The sequence below is a fragment of the Lipotes vexillifer genome, unplaced genomic scaffold (genome assembly GCF_000442215.2).
Source record: "Lipotes vexillifer unplaced genomic scaffold, Lipotes_vexillifer_v1.1 scaffold543, whole genome shotgun sequence".
Lineage (NCBI taxonomy): Eukaryota > Metazoa > Chordata > Mammalia > Artiodactyla > Lipotidae > Lipotes > Lipotes vexillifer.
The window spans coordinates 1,950,859-1,970,642 of record NW_006799055.1 but is presented as its reverse complement, the minus strand read 5'-3'; the positions used below and the strand labels follow the sequence as shown (position 1 = coordinate 1,970,642).

The following is a 19,784-nucleotide window of genomic DNA, read 5'->3' as shown; positions in this document are numbered from 1 at the left end:
TTTGCTCAAAAATTACCAGCCATGCAAAGAAGTAGGAAAATATGACCCGTAAGGGGAAGAAAATATAATCAGTTATAATACATAAATAGTATATAAGAACATCAAAACAGTTATTATAACAATATTCCATGTGTTTAGGAAACTAGGGGAAAGATTAAACATGTTAGTGTAGACAAGGAAGACCTATTAAAAAATCCAAATCAAACTTCTAAAATTTAAAACTACTTTGTCTGAAATGAAAAGTATTGGATGGGATTAATGACAGATTAGACATTGCAACAGAAAAGATTAGTGAACTTGAAGACATAGTGATAGAAACTATCCAAAAAACAGAAAAAGTGAGCTATGGGATAACTTGAAGAAGCCTAACACACTTGTATTTTTAGTCCCTGAAGCAGGGTTGGGGAAGGGCAAACAGAAAAAATATTTTAAGAAACAGTGGGCAAATATTTTCCAAATTGGATGAAAACTCTAAGCCCACAGATCCAGGAGCTCAATGAACATAAGCATGAAAGAACCATGGCAGGGTAGAAACTGCACCAAGGCACACCAGATAAACAGCCAGAGGGAAAAATATTCATTTTTGAGGAACGAAGATGTAAGTGATAGCATATTTCTTGTTGGAAACAGTACAAGCCAGAAGACAGTGTAACAATAACTTTAAAATATAGGAGGGCTTCCCTGGTGGCGCAGTGGTTGAGAGCCCGCCTGCTGATGCAGGGGACGCGGGTTCGTGCCCCGGTCCGGGAAGATCCCACATGCCGCGGAGCGGCTGGGCCTGTGAGCCATGGCTGCTGAGGCTGCGCGTCCGGGGACTGTGCTCCGCAGCGGGAGAAGCCACGGCAGTGAGAGGCCCGCGTACCGCAAAAAAAAAAAAAAAAAAAAAAAAAAAAAAATATATATATATATATATGAAGAGAAAAAAATGTCAACTTAGAATTCTGTTCTTGGGAAAAATGCAAGAGTGTAATCCATTGAGTGCATTTAAAGACTTGTGAAATTTTGAATGAAATGTGCAGTTTAGTTAAACTTATTGCACCAATGTTTTATGGTTTTGAAAATATACTCTAGTTATGTAAGATGATATCTTTGGGGAAAGATGGTGAAGGATACTACTACTTGTGAATTGTAAATTACTTCAAAATTATATATATTTTTAAAAAGCAAAATAAACACCTTTTTAAACATACAAGAGTTGAAAGGATCCACCTGCAGTGTATGTGTACTTAATAGATATTAAAGAAAGTGCTTCAGGCAGAAGGAAGAAAATACCTTATGGATCTGTACAAAGAAATGAAGAACACTGGAAACAGTAACTACAGGAGTAAATATAAGAAGCTTTCCCCCTTATTCTGTAAGTCTCTTTGGAAGATAATTGACTGTTGAAAGCAAAACCGGTACTAGTATGTTGTTGGGTTTACAGCCTATGTAGAAATAAAATATATGATGATAACAGCGCAAAGTCTGGGAGGGGAGAAGCGGAAGCATAGTATTGTGAGCTTGTTACACTCTATCAGAAATAGTTTAAAATTCAGTGATAGTTGGTGTTATGGACTGAATTGTGTCTTCCCCAAATTCATTAAAAAAAAAAAAAAAATATATATATATATATATATATGACTGTATATGGACGTGGGCTTTTAAAGATTTAATTAAGGCTAAATGTGGTTGTAAGGATAGACCCTGACCCAATTTGATTGGTGTCCTTAGAAGAAGATGCAGAAATACCAGGTTTGCACACACACACAGAGAAAAGGCCTGTTTCTGTGAGGACACAGTGAGAGGATGACTTTCTGCAAGCCAAGGAGAGAGGCCTCAGGAGAAACCAACCCTCTTGGCCCCTTGATCTTGGGTTCTCACCTTCTAGAAGAGTGAGAAAATATGTTTCCATTGTTCAAGCCAGGGGTCCCCAACCCCTGGGCTGCGGAACGGTATTGGTCTGCGGCCTGTTAGGTACCGGGCCGCACAGCAGGAGGTGAGCAGCGGGCAAGGGAGCGAAGCTTCATCTGCCGCTGCCCATTGCTCACATTACTGCCCGAATCATCCCCCTGCCTCCCCCTGTCTGCGGAAAAATTGTCCTCCACGTTACCGGTCCCTGGTGCCAAAAAGTTTGGGGACCGCTGGTTTAAGCCGCTCAGTGTGTGGTATTTTATTATGGCTCTAGCAGACTAAGACAGTCAGTGATAAGTTAAATACACGTATTGTAAAACCTAAGATAATCACTACAGTAACAGAATAGAGAGAGTTATAGCTAACAAGCCAAGAGAGGAGGTAAAATGAAAATTTAAAAAATCATTTAACCCCAGAGAAGGCAGAAAACAGAAAAGGAGACCAAAGAACAGGTGGAAGAAATGGAAAACCAGTAAAAACATGGTAGATAGATTTAAACCTGAACTTATCAGTAATCACATTAAATGTAAGTCTTCTAGACATGCTAATAAAAAGGCAGAGATTTTCAAATTGGATTAAAGAAAAAGAGCAAGCTCTAACTGTATGAAGCTGACAAGAAACCTGCTTTAAACATAAACACGAAAATAGATGAAAAGTTATACCATGCACTAGTCAAAAAAAAAAGCTGGCATAGCTATATTCATGTCAGAAAACGTAGATTTCAGAGTAGAGAATATTACCAGGAATACAGAAGGTCATTTGATAAAAGGTAAAGGGGACAGTTCATTAGGAGCATAGATACGCCATTTTTATTTATTTATTTATTTATTTATTTATTTATTTATTTTTTCTTGCGTTATGCGGGCCTCTCACTGTCGTGGCCTCTCCCATTTGCGGAGCACAGGCTCCGGACGCGCAGGCTCAGCGGCCATGGCTCACGGGCCCAGCCGCTCCGCCGCACGTGGGATCCTCCCGAAACGGGGCACGAACCCGCGTCTCCTGCATCGGCAGGCGGACTCTCAAGCACTGCGCCACCAGGGAAGCCCAATATACGCCATTTTTAAATGTTTATGCACCTAAAAACAGAGTTAATATATGAGACAAAAGCTAGTAGAATTGTAAGGAGAAATAGACAGTGATACGGATTTCAGTACTCCTCTCTCAATAAGAGGAAGAAAATCAGTAAGGAGATGGGAGGCCTGAGCAGCTCTGGTAGTTTACTCATAGAGCCCTGTGCCCCACAGTAACCACATGAATACTCTTTTCAAGTTCACATAGAAATTGGTCACCAAGACAGACCAGTTCTGGGTCTTGAAAAAAGTCTCAATAAATTTAAAAGGGTACAAGTCATACAAATGTGTTCTCCGACCACAAGAGAATTAAATGAGAAACCAGTAACAGATCTTTGGAGAATCTCAAGTATTCAGAGACTGAATAACACACTTTTGGCTTACTCTTGTGTCAAAGAGGGATTAGAAAGGGAGACTTAAAAGTATTTTGAACTGAATGAAAATGAAACATGCCAACAGTTGTGGGATGCCACTAAATCAGTAGTCAGAGGGAAATTTGTAGCACTAAATGCTTGTATTAGAAAAGGAGAAAAGTTCCCAAATCGGTGATCTCAGCTTCTATCTTAAGAAACTAGAGGGCTTCCCTGGTGGCGCAGTGGTTGGGAGTCCGCCTGCCGATGCAGGGGATACGGGTTCGTGCCCCGGTCTGGGAGGATCCCACGTGCCGTGGAGCGGCTGGGCCCGTGAGCCATGGCCGTTGAGCCTGCTCGTCCGGAGCCTGTGCTCCACAATGGGAGAGGCCACGACAGTGAGAGGCCCACATACGGCAAAAAAAAAAAAAAAAACTAGAAAAAGAAGAACAAATTAAACCCAAAGAAAACATAAGAAGGATGAATCCTAATGATGCAAAGTGAAAGAAGCTAGTAAAAAACCCAGCACCTACATATGTATGTAAGATTCATTTATATTAAATTCTAGAAAATGCAGACTAGTCTATAGTGACTAAAAGCTTATTGGTGGTTGCCTGGAGTCCAAAGCAGTGGAGCAGAGAGGAACAGGAGGGAGGGATTTCGTTCAGGCTTGTGGAAACTTTTGGGCATGATGAATGTAGTCATTTTCTTGATTTGGGTAGTGGTTTCATGGTGGTCTACCTATGTCAGGAGTTATCAAAGCTTACATTTAAATATGTACAATTTATTATATGTCAGTTATATCTAGATAAAGCTGTTCAGAAAAATTTACCAGGTCATTCACGTTCATTCAGAGAGTAGAAAGATTACTGATAGCAGCTTATGAAGCTATTAAGAGGTAAAGCAAGTTGAGCTCATTACAAGGAGCTTTACTAAGGAGGGTATTTTATGGTTTAATGAGGTTACTGTGTGATTTTAAAAAGCCTGACCAATATTCAGGAATAGCAGTGATTCCTCAGTCATTCGTCACATCACCTTAAGACAACTTTCTTTTTCTTACAGACCTTTTGGCATATTTGCAGTGAAATATTACATAATATTTTGTGTTGTGTTTTTATTCAGTATAAACCTCTTCCTGTCATTCTACCTAATTAAAAATTAATGGCTGAACTTTTTATTTTGTTTCACTGTTTATTAAATTAGTCCCTTAATTTATGGGACTAATTTATTGTGTTATTAGTAAGTACTCTTGATTGTAGTGGAGTCCAGCAGAGTATTAAATTCTGAATTAGACTTTAAAAGTAACAGTTTCCAAGAAATAATATGATAGTAGAAAAGCATAAAGTTGTATTAATCTTGAGCTAGAAACCTCATCAGAAAATTACTTCATTTGTTAAAAAAAAACCCTTTATCAGTCATTGGTAAAATAGGAAACACTCTATCATCTTGGTTGGTTGGGATGTCTGAATTGAAACATAAATTATTATTTCATTTAAAATATAATGATAATAATTACAACAGTGCTTTTTAAGCTAAAGGCCAGGACTCTTGACTTAGTATATTTCTGTCTGGAGAGGACAGGTAGGAATCATATCCAAATGTTGGAGGATGATGTTGGTTTGAAGAACTCACTAAATAAAATGCACTTGGTTCTTTTGGTTGTGAAAGTTGCAGTGTAAATTTAAGTGTGTGAGAACCTAAAACTCTATTTTTATTGATAACTTCTCACAGAGTGAATGTCTGCTGTTTGACATAAACATTGATTTTTTTCCCCAAATGTACATTTAGAGCTGTTTAAGATATGAATGAAAATTAGGACTTAAAGTATGAATAGAGGGCTTCCCTGGTGGTACAGTGGTTAAGAATCCGCCTGCCAATGCAGGGGACACGGGTTCAAGCCCTGGTCTGGGAAGATCCCACATGCCACGGAGCAACTAAGCCCGTGCGCCACAACTACTGAGCCTGCGCTCTAGAGCTTGCGAGCCACAACTACTGAAGCCTGAACGCCTAGAGCCCGTGCTTCACAACAAGAGAAGCCGCCACAGTGAGAAGCCTGTGCACCGCAACGAAGAGTAGCCCCCACTCGCCGCAACTAGAGAAAGCCTGCGCACAGCAACAAAGAATCAACGCAGCCAAAAATAAACAAATAAAAATAAAGTATGAATAGAAATTAGAAATTATGAATAGAAATATAATTATGTATGTTAGAAAACCCACAAACTTAATATTATAGGAACATATTTAGAGAGTTATGATGGGATTATCTAAGTCACAGGGTGGGAGTAATAAAACTTTGGTGTTCTTTTTCACTATTCCTTTTCTCATTTATTGCATTCTCTTTCGTGTTGTTGAAGTTAGACAAATTTATATAACCCAAGTCCTTGACTCTTCTTTCTAGATATAACCTTTGCCTCCTAAAGCTAAAATAAATTGTTTATTTATTTTCTTTTTTTAAAAACTTAATTTATTTTTGGCTGTATTGGGTCTTCTTTGCTGCGCATGGGCCTTCTCTAGTTGCGGCGAGCAGGGGCTACTCTTGTGGTGTGCAGGCTTCTCGTTGCGGTGGCTTCTCTTGTAGCGGAGCACAGGCTCTAGGCTTGCAGGCTTCAGTAGTTGTGGCTCGTGGGCTCTAGAGCGCAGGCTCAGCAGTTGTGGCGCACGGGCTTAGTTGCTCTGTGGCGTGTGGGATCTTTCCGGACCAGGGCTCGAACCTGTGTCCCCTGCATTGGCAGGCAGATTCTTAACCACTGTGACAGCAGGGAAGTCCCAATTGTTTATTTTCTGATGAACAGAGATTTCATTTTAATGTGATACTGGTTTTAGTTACCAGTTTTGCCTTATCTATCTCTAAAAAAGTATTCTTTTTAACATGTAAAAGGTGTGTGCCTATGGTATTTTGTTGCTTTATAAAACCCTTATATATGCTACAAAGCAGTTCTATTAAAGTGGTTTAAAGAATGCATCTTTTTATTATAGTTCTTATTTTAACTAATTTTATCATGAGAAAGTATTCTCATTATTATAATTTCTCATTATTTAAGTATTTTTAATAGTTCTCTAATCTGGTTAGAGGAATTTATATTAACTGTTAATAATAGTAGCGCTACTCACTTATTCCTCGATTTTGTTTTTTGTGTTATACCTACTATGTAATTCTTTTTTCTGCCATTTAAATTCTTTAACCTTTTCTCTCATCTCAAATAAACTCATCTGAAATAAAACAAACTGTCTAACCACCCAGTCAAGGGAAATGCCTTGCCATCTTGAATCAGGAAAAAAAATGGAGGGAGGGGTTTAGGCCCTTCTTTTCACTTCTTAATTAAAATTCATTGCTGGTAGGTTTTTTGGATCTGTGGTTGTTGAATCCCTAAAAGTTGCAGTTTAGTGTATATATTTTCATAGTTAATTTTAATAACTTCTATCATAATAAATTTGAAGGACCTTTATAATTTGTTATAATGGCATTTTGTATATAATTTATTTGGGGGAGGTAGAATAGATTTTCCCCTCCTTTTTTTCTCCTTTATAGAATTCCTTACAAATAGTCTTTCAGATTAATTTAAAATAGATTTGATTTAGAGAAACTCAGCTTTGAAATCAAAAGTCTCTTATTCAAGGTAATGTAAAGTATAAATGAAATGGAAACTGGGTGATACTTGTTTCTCGGGATTAGATTAGATTAATTTCTTTGTCTAAATTTGCTGTCTCTTAGTAATCTTATAATCCTGAAGTCTCCATCTCTCCTAGGCATTTTGAACTTTTACCAAGTTATCTGATTGATTTTATCTTGACTTTCATCTTCTACAACAGATTCAGCATTAACTAGTACACACTGATTTAGCTCTGAAGTGATCCTCTTGGTAACCATTTGTTCTTTTATAACTAGGGATTACTACGTCAATAAAATGCGTTGGCTTATTTTCTACTCCAGAAATTAAGGAATTGGCCATACTTTTAAAGAAGACGCCAGTGTTTTAAATTTGGAAGGTTTTAAAATAGACACATAAGTGACAGAAGAGGACTTTTTTTTTTCCCACTTTGGAAAATATGTTTTGGTTCAGGCCTGATTCTTTTTTTTCTTCAGAATTTTATGTATTAGATATGGCAGTAAAAGAGGTTCTCTGTACATCTAGTATATTGTAGTTAAGCACAGGTTAACATTTTTTCTATATTTTATTACTTTGCATTTAATTTTAGCTGGAACGTAACTAGTAAAATATCATTTGTTTTAGAGTTTAAAATGAGGTTAGCCTGTTGACTTGCTATTCTCCAAATTTAATATTTTGAACTCTAACCTAGCAGTGTAAAATGTCATTCATATCAGGTAGGGAAGATGTTCTTGGATTGTACAGTAATTAGTCCATCTTTTTATTTTATGCCTTCTATGGAAATACTTTTCCATTTTAATGATCAGTTCTAAAATACTTCAAGTGATTAAATTTTTTGCATCATGATTCAGTGTATTTTAAACTTAGCTTATATGTATACAGAAAATGTGGGCTGAAGTATGAACATACTAAATTATCTCTTTGGTCGACCCTTTTAGAAGTTGAATTCAAATATCAATGTGTTGAATCTTCATTATACTTAAGCATGTAGGTCACAATGTCAGAAAAATATTTAGGATATTCATTTTTTCCACATGGACAAAATATAGACCATTTGTGAAATTGAACTGCAAGTCCTATTACGTGCTAGTCATTCTTAAAGGCAAAGGTACCATGCCACTTGATTAGATAAAAGGTGGCATTGTACAACTGGGAGGAAATTTTTTTCATGCAATCTCATAGTAAAATGTTTTTTAATATAACAGGTTACATGAATACTTAGCAGACATTGGAGCCTCTATTATGTTTTTCTTATATCTTGAGTCCTCTCGTGTGTTTGCCTTGTTTTTAAGTGCTTTTCTTGTCTTTACTGTTATTTAAATACGTGGTACTATATTATTGGGGGAATGTCTTAAGTGCTTATAAAGAAGGAAGTGATTAATTTTGGAATAAAGGCAGTTTTGACCTTTATCCTGGTAGAAGTGGTTTAAAGACATTAAATTTGAAACTCGTTGGCTCAGTTTTGAGGCAGTTTCAACCTCCTAGTTCTCTAAAATGTGTTAGGATAGTTTGGTAATGATGTATATTTGACAATAAAGGCAAATTTTCATGTTCTGAAGTTAAATTCTGCAAATGAAATGATTAAAACCCTCAAAATTGATGAAAATTTTTCTTCAAGAAATTTAATTACCCCACCCCAACATATGAAAACTAAAAAACACTGTAAATCCTTTCAATAAAATACTGTACTCAGTAAATAGAGCACTGTGGCATAATGCCTAGTAGATTCAGTGTCTTTTGGGGCTTAAAATGTGTTAACTTACTATATTTGATTTTTAAATAGACACCAAATCCTACTGCAAGCGAGTTTATTCCCAAAGGAGGATCAACCTCCAGGCTCAGTAACGCGTCCCAGGCACATGCGTCTGCCTTCTCTCAAGTGTTCTCTCACCCATCCATGGGGACTCCTGCTGCTGCTGCTGGATTAGCCCCAGGTAAGTTGAGTAACTGTTTCCAGTGAGTTCCAGATAGCAAGTCTCTAAGCACATTTGCTGGTAGTTTACCAGACCTGAAATTGTATTCTTCAGTGAGTCATATTTGAACACATTATGAGTTTTATGTTCTAGGTTTTGGTACCATAGTCCAGATGTGTAGTTGAAAATTTTAAAGCAAAATTTAAATATGAACAAAAATTAAACACAAGGGTGTTTAAAAGCACAAAAATAAATTTAAAGGAGAAAATGGTTATTGAGAAAAGAAGTCTCTCTGGGCCGTAGTATTTCCTTATCTTTTAAAGTTCATGATAAAGAGCGTCAAGGGCCTCCTTTTGAAATAAATTTCTAAAAAATAATTTATATCATTTAAAATAAAAGCTTAGATGTATTGCCTTTCAGGTGTGTGATTATAAATCTGTAGCAGTAATTCAAATTGGGTAAAGTATTATAAACAATGGTAGGAAAGGAATGTGAAATATTAGGGGTCATTGAGGTAGGGAAGACAGTACATCTCAACACTTTCTTCCAAGTTTACCCAAAATGGCAGAAGAAGAATTTGAAGAAATGCACTTACACCTCAGGGATCCTGAGGCATAGTTCAGAGTAACCCTTTGAGAACCCTGTCTTCTTAGAAGTTCCCCTCTTTTATCTAAAAATTCATGCAGATTTTGTATTCTGCTTTCTAACATAAACACATATCAAAATATGAAAGTTTTCTTGGATAATTAACATCACCCATTCCTACTGCTGTGTACCTTAATTAGACAAGTAATGTATGCAGAATTATGTTGAATTCCTAATAAGTGCTGAGCAGGTTGTCTTGTGTCTGTGAAATGGTTGCACTACCCACCCAGATTATGTTTCTGGAACCTGTTCTGGAAAATCATCACTTGGTCCTGAATGTTTAAAAAAACAGAAACAAAAGGAAATTTATATACATTAAATGAAGCCAAAAGATCTATCTAGATCAGCCTGGAACTAGTACTGCCTCCAGGGCTTAATCTAATCAGTAATGGTGATAAATCATTGGTTTTGATATTGATATTGAAATCAAGGACCTTTTTGGGAAGAAGAATGAGAGAAGATAATGATAACTTTATGGAACAGAGCATCCGGTTTAGTGTATAAAGTATCAAGTGTATTCAGAGGCTTAATAACCTTGTGTTGCCAAGGATTTTATCAATGCCTACTTCCCCTCACCTCTCCCTCCTCCCCTTCTCTCCCTCCCTCTCTCCCTCTCTCCATCTCAGTCTCCCTCCCTCCCTTCCCGCTCATCTCCCACTCATGCTCCCCCACCCCAGTGAGCAGTTGATCATTTTATTAACTAAACATAACCAAGAATTACATACCTTTCTGGTGAAACTTTTAAGATAATTTTGTGTGGAGGGCCTTGAGATATACCTTGCAACTCCTTCCCCCTTACTTGTCCCTTTACCTTTTTTTCTACTTTGGCTCTTTTCAGGTTCAGTTAAATTTTTCCATTCTTCCCTAGAGAGCAGTGTCAGAATTGAATATCCCTGGTAGCCTTAAAGTTTTACTTGTAAGTAATATGCTACTATGATTTTCTCCCATTGAGGTGTGTTCACATTGTTTACATGAGCATAATCTACATGTCAGCTGTACATCTGAACTTTCTTAGGGATTGTCCAGACTTCAGAGCAGTGTTTATAAAGCACCCACAGTAACGAAACCCATACGCCAGTCAGAACCCTTTGGCTTTCTTAATTAAGCACCAGTTAATTTTGGCCTAACAGCACATTTTCCCTTGTCTCATAAGTGAATATTTTGTTCACATCTTTGATCAGACTATTTCAGGCTAAAAGATGGGCTTTTTAAATACTGGAGGAGTTAAAAATGTCAAAGGGAATTTTAGATATTGAAAACATTTAATTAGAAAATCCGTTAATGCTGTGGTATTTGTTTAAGGTTTCCAGTTGTTATTAACTTGTGTGTAGGTAGGTGTTTCATGGGTCCCAATTGGATTTCACAACCTAAATTTAGGATGAAATGAATTAATTTAAAACTATTTACTCTTCTTCTGCATAGCCCTAACATTAAAGTGGTCATTCTGCTTCCTATTAATGAAAGTAATTACTGTCTGGAACCATTGGAAATAGGTCAGTGTATTATATTAAATGTATTCCTGAATTCTTTATACCAACTATTTAAAAACTGTTCTTTATTCAAATGGCAATCAACGAGGCTAAAATATTTTCCAAAAATACTGGAGAGATTAATGGTTTTGCATTTATTATTTCTCCATATTTTCTCCTTTTAGTTAATGGCATAACACTGTGTGGAGATGAGCAAAGGAAAACAAAATTAAGTCTGTACTTTCAGAAAAACATTTTATCCCTTCAGTGTCTTCCATTACTTCTTACCCATAGGAGAGGTTCTTGGTATTTTCACTTTAAGACTGTAGAATAAGAAAGGTCATAGAAGTTTATTTACCGGCCTTAGTGGTGATTTAACTGATCTTTAATCCTCCTTGTCTACTATAGGTGTAACCTAGTGATAATTTTCAGTTAATAAAGTTTCATTTTCTCTTTTTTTCAACTTCTATTCCAGAAATTAGTACCCTTGAAATTGTCAAATTGTTGTTTTCCTAAAAAATATGAAACCTTACATATTTTGGCACTCAGATGTAAACTAGAGTAATGTCATTTTCATTATATGTGAAAAAATACATATTTAAATATATCCTTCGACCAAAAATGTAAAAGTATTTGAGCAAAGTTGAGTAGATGTTAAGATTTTGTATTTCCTCAGATCGTAAGGAAGAAAAATGTAATGCGTGGAACAGAGTGGATCCTGAGTGAATCAGGTTCCTCTAAAACTTGATCACTTTAAAAACATGATTTGTATTTTTAAAAAGTTGTAATGCAAGAAGTAAAACTTTATACAAAAATTATTTGAATTTAAATAGCTAATTGGGTTTAAAAGGTATTTAAAAGTGTTAAATATATGCAGCACATGTTAAGTTTCCATTGACTTGTATATACATTTTATTTTAATTTAAGAAATGAAGGAGATATAGGTTTCGTTGTTTTCCGCACATTTAACCGGAGAACAATACCTGTATTTCTAAGTGTCTTCTACGAAGGTAGTTATAAGAGTTAGTATTTGGGGTATGGCACTTAACTTGGGCTTAATTGTCTTTGAGAACCCCTACAATTATATGCATATTTTAAATTTGTAAATACGCATTTTTCTCTGGTCACAGCTTTTATTATCCTCTTGGAGGGCCACAGCCTTCCAAAAGTTAAGAATCACTGGTTTAACACACCCTTAGCAAAATTTTATTTCCTGAGTGTGATACAGTAACAATACCTTCAAAGTAATATATAAAGATATATTTTTCTAATAGGTCTAGCTTTAGGCAAACATTTTTGGAATAGCCTTTAGAAATGAAAATATGACTATACTAAGTATGTGAAAAGACAGCTTATACTTTAATTTTTTGTGCCATGAAAAATAATTTTATCATGAGAACTAATTGCTGAATGGTTTGCTATCAGAATTTTTCCTGAGAGTATTTTGATGTGGTAGTAGACTTGGTAAGCTAAGTCTTGGTGTACTTTAAGTTTAATTACCTCAGTCTTGGCCATAGTCTGTTTGAAGGTGATTCTAAGAGCGGTAGCAACAGGAGCGTACATTTCTGGGTAGTGTTCTAATACGTCATCTGGTGGTTTAAGGCACAGTTGTGACTCAGGAATTGAGCATCTCTTGTTCTGCTTGATTGTGTGTGTACACTTGGGAGAGGTAGAGGGGAGTTCTTGAATTTGAAGATCCCATTATTGATTTATAAATGAGAAAGAGAGCCAAAAGTGACTTTTTAGTATTTTCAAATATTCATTCCTTCAAGATGAGAATGGTGCAGATTTTTGGACCATTAGTATATTTTATTGTAAATTATTATGGTAATCTCAGATGATTGATTTGATGAGAAGCATCTAATAATTATACTAAACCTATCATTATTAAATAATTGTATTCCTTCATTAAAATTTAATCATAATATTTTAGAAAAATTTTAAAGTATATTTTTAGATTCAGTTTTTTGTTGTTGTTGTTGTTTTTTGCAGTACGCGGGCCTCTCACTGTTGTGGCCTCTCCTGTTGCGGAGCACAGGCTCCGGACGCGCAGGCTCAGCGGCCATGGCTCACGGGCCCAGCCGCTCCACGGCATGTGGGATCTTCCCGGACCGGGGCACGAACCCGTGTCCCCCACATCAGCAGGCGGACTCTCAACCACTGCGCCACCAGGGAAGCCCAGATCCAGTTTTCTGAAACACTTAATCGTTTCTTATATATTCCTGCGAGTGCCAAATTGATAGATAAAATTGGCTTACATTCTTTATTTTTTGGCTTGGGCAAGGTATGGGGAAGAAGAGGAAGGGAAAAGGAAAGGGAAAATTAATATTCACCCATCATTCCTGTTGAAAAATATTGAACTTTTAATATATATAATGTACTATTTAAAAATATTCTCATACTTCTAATGTTGAAAGGTGATCTTTTTTTTTAAACTTCTGTGCTAAAGAATAAAGTTCTCTGATTCTATGATGTTTTATATCATAATGAAGAAATGGAGGCTTCATTCATTTCAGTTGAATACTAGTTGGCCGATGTGGTAATCTGACACTGGTCATTGGTCTAGGTGGAACCCTTGGGGTTTCCATGGTTCAGCCCTGTGCCAGTTTAGAGGTGGCATTCCTGAGAGATTATCATCTAGCTTCTGCTTTTTCACTTATAGTAATAAAGAATTAAGTAGCTAACCAAGGCATCCCAGTGTACATTTTAATAGTTTGAATAAAAAAGAAAATTAGATCTTTTGTTGAACTAAACTCTGTCTTGTGTATCTTTTATCCATTAGTCCTAGGTCTTTTCCTTGAATAGAATAAATTAAAATCTTTCCTACATGATAGCCCTTTCAGTTGTTTTTTTAGACTAGTTGTATATATGTGTGTGTCCATATAACTGATCTGTTTTTGACACAAACAAGAGAGAGAGGGCAAACTGGGAAAATACTGTTAAAATTAATAAATTGTATAAGAGTCAAAGATCAGGAACCTCTTGTAGGTCGTAATGCTGTAACACTAGTGTGGGTAAAATTAAATCCTCAGATGTGTCTACCTACCTGTATTACTACTCTGATATCCAGCTAAGGAGTGTATGTACCATTAGGGAAAATAGGTTGCTAATGGATTGAAGCTGTGGTTTTGCAGATGGTAAATATCCAAGTTCATATTTCAAATTTCTCTTTGTATTTTACGCTCTACATTAAAATCACTCAAGGCATAAAAACTATAAGCTATCATTTTAGATTATTTTATGTTTTACTAAGTAGTATAATTATTGAAAATAAAAATTATACAAAATATTTAGGTAATTCTAAAACATCTCCCTGTTTTATATGATGTAACTCTAAACAGATTTTCCTTGTAATTATTTTTCATTAAATGAATTTTGTGGGACTTTCAAGTAATCCTACCATGAGTTTATTTTGATATTTCCATCTGAACTGGTTTCTCTGAATTATTTTTACCCTTAATAGCAATAGAGGTAGTTTACCATTAAAGTATTCTGTTTTAAATGTCAGTCTAGATTTCCTAAGCACATTACAAATTCCTTAAGAAGGGATGGAGTCACTTCTTATCTAGCACAAATTTAGGCATAAAGAGGGTGCCTAATAAATGCTCATTTAACTAAGCTTCATTTTTATCTCAGAGAAAAAATTTTAATTGGTGGGTATCTCTTAATTACAGTGAATTTTAATGATCCCATAAACATCTTTGAAGAACTCCTAAATACTTGAAGTGTTCAAGAGGGTGTAGGTGTATTGTCACATGCGGAACAGAAATATGCCTGTTGAAAGTTTGTTTAACTTTATCAGAACTAGAGTTGCTGTGTGTTTTGAGATGCTAAAACATTTTTAAAACCAGTCAAAAAATTTGTATTATTTTTAAATTGCATGTTTCCATTTTTTGTAACTACTTTGTTTTTCAGGTATATTCAGCAGAATCCCTCAGACATGTCCAGGTTTTCTAATTGGGGCTTGCTTTCTACATTAAAAAATAAAAGAAAACTTTATAGTTAAGGTCAGGGGTCCCTGAGGCTTTTGTGAAGAAGGCCCTGTAATGTTGAGCTTGTCCTAGATGGGAGCTGCTCGGTGCATATGCATGTTTATGGGTACAGATGGTGACGTCCCAGGGAAGGTTACTAACAGTAGAACTGTAGAGCCGTAGCTGGGTTGGGAGTGCCTGCTGGCTGTATTTCCTTCCTGGTTGGGAATTTCAGGACACTGAGGCGAGACGTTAATGGCGCGAGGGGGATGTGGCTGCCGCAGCTGGCTTGGAGACCTGCCAGGTAAGGCTTAAAGTAGCTGACAGTGGATATTGTTCTGCTGGTTGGGGAATCCCTGGTTAATGTGTCCTGTTAGGTTTGAGCGTTTCTATTGTGGACTTCCTGTTTCAGTCTCATGTATTGGCTAACTTGTTCTTTAACTGAGAAGTAAGGGCTGGATGGGAGTGGGTAGGGGTTCCCTTCAACTGTAGGTTCAGTGATCTACAACTGTAGCTGCATCTCCTGCTGTTTGGGGGCTGCTTTCATTGGATCGTGCCTTGATTGCCTTTGGAGCATGGCACCAGTTCTTCTACTAAAGTAGCTGTGTAGCTTTCAGCACATGCTGTTTGATCCCTGTGTTTTAGCATTTTCATTTCTATAAGAAGATAATATTAGATAATTTTAAAAGTCTTTCTAATCTAAAATTGTATTGTTTTGTGACATGTTGATCAATAGGAGACAGATAGGTGCACACTAAAAGGAGACAGAAATGAAAACAGTGGTGCGAAGGAGCCAAAAGGAGAGAAGAGTTTGGTTTGTGTGTTGATACTAGACTCAAAAAGGACTTTGAAAGGTATACGGACTTCCTTGACATAGTATGTGTAAATAGAAAATCCTTTGTGTCACAGGTGCAGATGAGGGGGGTTTTGTTTCAGCAGTGTCAGGTTAGGGTCTGGGGTGAAGCCGAGTGTTGTAGCGGTCCTGAATGAACTGAGGGGCAGGGAGGGACAGCATGTATTCGTGAATGCCCAAGAACATTCCTGGTTCTCAGCTGGACGTGGAGAGTTAGAAGTCAGTCTTTTTATTTCCTTCGAGTCGAATAGGTTGAAACCTCCAGGGATCATTTTTTCTTTCACCTTTTGGCTCAGTGGTGCATTGTAGGTACTTAGTAGAGAGGGAGTGTGTGTGTGGACAAAACTACTATGCTGTGTGTAGCATGTCTAGATAGGACTGGTCCTCTGATTCTGTAGGAATGAACTGAATGGTGGCAGCCTCTTTTATTGAATTTTCCCTGGTTCTTCTCAGCCTGACTAGTCGTATTCATATGTGAAAGTCATCAGTTTTTCTTACTCTTTTTGCCTTTTGGATGTGCATTTACCCTACAGTAGGGCGTGGGGCAGAGTCTTAGTAAAAGTAGAGGAGTCAGAGAGATGTATCCCTTTAAAACCCTCAACGCACACAGGCATGTAAAACCCAACCATGTATACTAGCAGAAGCTCAGATGTGGACTACATGTTGATGGTGATAATATTTCGTTTTTGATTTTTTAGTCATGAATCTCTTACACATTGATATTCTGAAATGAGATGTTTTCTTATGATTTCATGAACATCTTCCCATATTTGTGATGTGGTTATCCAGATTTTAGAATGGTATTCCTGTAAATAATAACTAGTAACTAATAGTCCCTTTTGGGGGGGGTTGTACCTTTTAGAAAACAGTACAGATCAATAGGATATTAATGTAATTGTTGTCACCAAAATGCTCCCTAAGCCATAGTTGCTATGGACCATAATCTTATTGCCCACTGTTGTGATGTGGTAGGCTAAACGGCTGAAACATGGAGATCCAAAATGTAGTGGCTTCACATGACAAAAATTTATTTCTTGCTTTTGTAACAGTCTAGGACAGATTTTTCAGGTTGTCTGGGATCCTGTTCTCCGTGTACTTAAGGACCCAGGTCAACGGGCTTCTAGGCATCTCTCCAGTCAGCTGGAAGGGGGAAAGCATGGAGGAGCCTGAGTGGGAAGTTGTTATGGACAAACCTGGAAATTGTCTGCAAAGTTTCTCCAACCATGACTGTCCACCAAAATCCAGACTTTCATCTTTTCAAGCAGCTGGCCTACATGCTCCAGTCTTCTTAGGATGCAGAATTTTAAGTTGACCCTGGTTATCTCATATAAATACATTTTGGGGCATTATCTTATTTGCATCTTTTGTATCTACTTTAAAGAAATCACCAAAACAGCTACAGTAACTGATTTATCTAGCATCATGGAAAATGAAGCTTTCCATCATACTTGAATTTTTGGATAAAAGAAGCTTTATTGCTTTCATTGTCAAAACTTTATATTCTCAGCAATTTTTCAAAGAAAGATTTCCAAAATTTGTAGCTTCTGTTGCTTCACACAGAATTAACTTTTCTTTTATGACTCATGCTCAGTTTGATGTGCTTCAAGTGATTATAGTGAACCGGAATACAGTTGCTACCTTTTAGGTAACAGAGTTTGAAGAGCAGTTTGCTTCAGTGTTACGTAATTAATTGGATTCTTCACCCTTTCCATTATCCTCCTACCTCGATTAGATTATAACTCCTTGGAGGTAATTTGTCTTGCTCTCTGAGTCTATTAAAGTGCCTGAATGTAGTACCTTGAATGGACGTACTCAGACAAGTTTATTTGAACCATGTTAGTGAGTTCTTACTGGCTTTTTATTGATGACTCTGTTGTGCTGTTAGTATTCCTAACTCTAGGACAGTGGTTCTTGAGTCTGTCAGAATCACCTGGAGTACCTGTTAAAACCCAGCACTCCCTGGGTCCCATCCCCAGAGCTGCTGATTGTGTAGGTTTGTCTGGGTGAGCCAGGGAATTTCCTTTTCTAATGTGTTTCCAGGTGATGCTGCTGACTTTTCTGGGGAGTCCATTTTGAAAACTACTGCTCTACTTAATGCTCTGTGCTGCCTTCTCTCCTCTTTCTTCTTACAACCCTTTTCTTCTCCTAATCTGCTGCTTTCTTTAAATAAGAAAAAGACTTTGAGTCAAGGACTTTAATTGTTGCCTGTGAATAAGGTGCATGGGGCTTTAAATTATTCTTTGGCTGAGGCTGATTTCGCTTTTCTAGTTCGAGTCTGTGTACTGAATAACTGAAGTTATCAGATAAGTAACCATTGAATTAATTGTTACAGGGGTTCCTGAAGCTCAGCCAAGATCACAAATACCCTTTAAGTGAAACCAGGCCACAGGGATTTCTTCTACCTTAGTAATGCTTATGGGACACACATAATGTAAATCAATTATTGATACATCTCATAAATTTTTCAGAATGTCTGAAAAATGCATAGCATACATACCGTGGCTGTTTAAAATTTTAAACCTCATGGATCCAGAACTAGTAATCAGATATCTTTTATTTGCATGTTACATTTTAATGTGTATGTTTTAAGATTTTTATGTAAAGGTCAACTAAATTGTTATTAATTTTAAAGAAGTAAGAAGTGTTTATTGATTCAATAACAACATTTTTTGAAGCCAGACTAATTTTTCTTCTTAATTTGTTACTAGCTTTTATTTGTTGGAAAGAAATTTAAAGTTAAAATTACATTGTTAACTAATATTAATCTTATTTTTTGTGACTATAACTTTTTATAATCAGACATGGTTGTCTTGGAGTATGTTTATTGTTCATAAACAATACAACATAATTTATCAATGAATGAAGCATACCATTTAGTCATAAACATTCACTGTCACTTGAGAAGAAAAATGTTTCTTTTGATCCAGAAGAGTTTGTTTGGTAGCTAACACCTGTCCTCCTCCCATTTTGTTTTGACTCTTTGTTTAAATAATGTACGTGTTATGATTTAAGGGTTGACACCATTGCAGAGGCTAGAGAAGATCCTATTAATTCAGATAATTTTGTCAAGTTTGGGGGCAAGCAGGTCACTGTTCTGTTTCTTCAAATATTATAGTGATCCAAGTAAGTGACCTAACATACAGGCCAGAGGGTATAGTCCTTAAAGTTGTAATTCAGTTGTTTTTAAGACAGTTAAAAATCTGGACAAGTTATTCGCATTTTGAGAGGTTTAGGTACTGTAGTTTACACATAATATTCTAACATTTGTTGAATTAATTAATGAAAACTCATATGGAAATGAGGCTCTTGATAGAGGTAAGGCTGAAGTTAGGCCCAATGGAGGATTACTGTGTGTAGACATGGAAAGTGAAATAGTTGTGCAGGCTGTGGTCTCCATCAAATATTGTGTACGAGTATGTGGCTGATACAACTTGGGTTAAACTCATAGTATGAACTGGCAGTATTTACCTACATTTGGTCAATGAGATTAAGTAAATTTTGTGAGGAAGCATTAGGACGCTTAATAGTTTTATTAATGCTTACAGTGTTTCCAATATCCAGGTAGTCCAAATACCTTTTATCACAGGTAGATATTCAACTAAAATGAAGTATGCTTATAGGAGTCAGTTGCTGAAATTCTCTAGATATTGAGGGGGAAATCAGAGGTGGAATCTGAGTTGCATTTATATTGGTTTGGGCCACATGGCTTTTATTAAAGGTTATTTATATTTGAAAAAATAAGTAAAGAAAGCATTTTGGAGTGTGTTTGAAACTTATTTTTATTGTGTAATGTAATGAAGAGAGAATAATTATACTTCTAATCAAATACAATTTTTAATAATTGAAATGTTACCGTAAATCAGTAAACATATTTTACTTTTTCTTTATATTTTCCTAAAAGTAAAAGTAATCACATTATGGCTTTCTAGTTGTCATTAGAATAAACTCCAAGTCCCTTACTATGGTATATAATCTGTGTCTTACATACCTCTCTAATCTCAGCTTTTCACTCTTT

At 36.3% G+C, this 19,784-nt stretch overlaps 1 protein-coding gene across 1 annotated transcript in view; it reads left to right on the top strand.

The window, feature by feature from the left end:
* The window catches only part of PAN3 (poly(A) specific ribonuclease subunit PAN3), a gene marked incomplete at its 5' end in the record, with an annotated part of 117,980 nt that overhangs the window by 42,888 nt on the left and 55,308 nt on the right, over window positions 1-19,784 (top strand). The window contains one exon of the mRNA XM_007471440.1: window positions 8,702-8,852. Within this exon, the coding sequence (XP_007471502.1) occupies window positions 8,702-8,852 (151 nt within the window). The remainder of the gene's footprint in view (window positions 1-8,701; window positions 8,853-19,784) is intronic.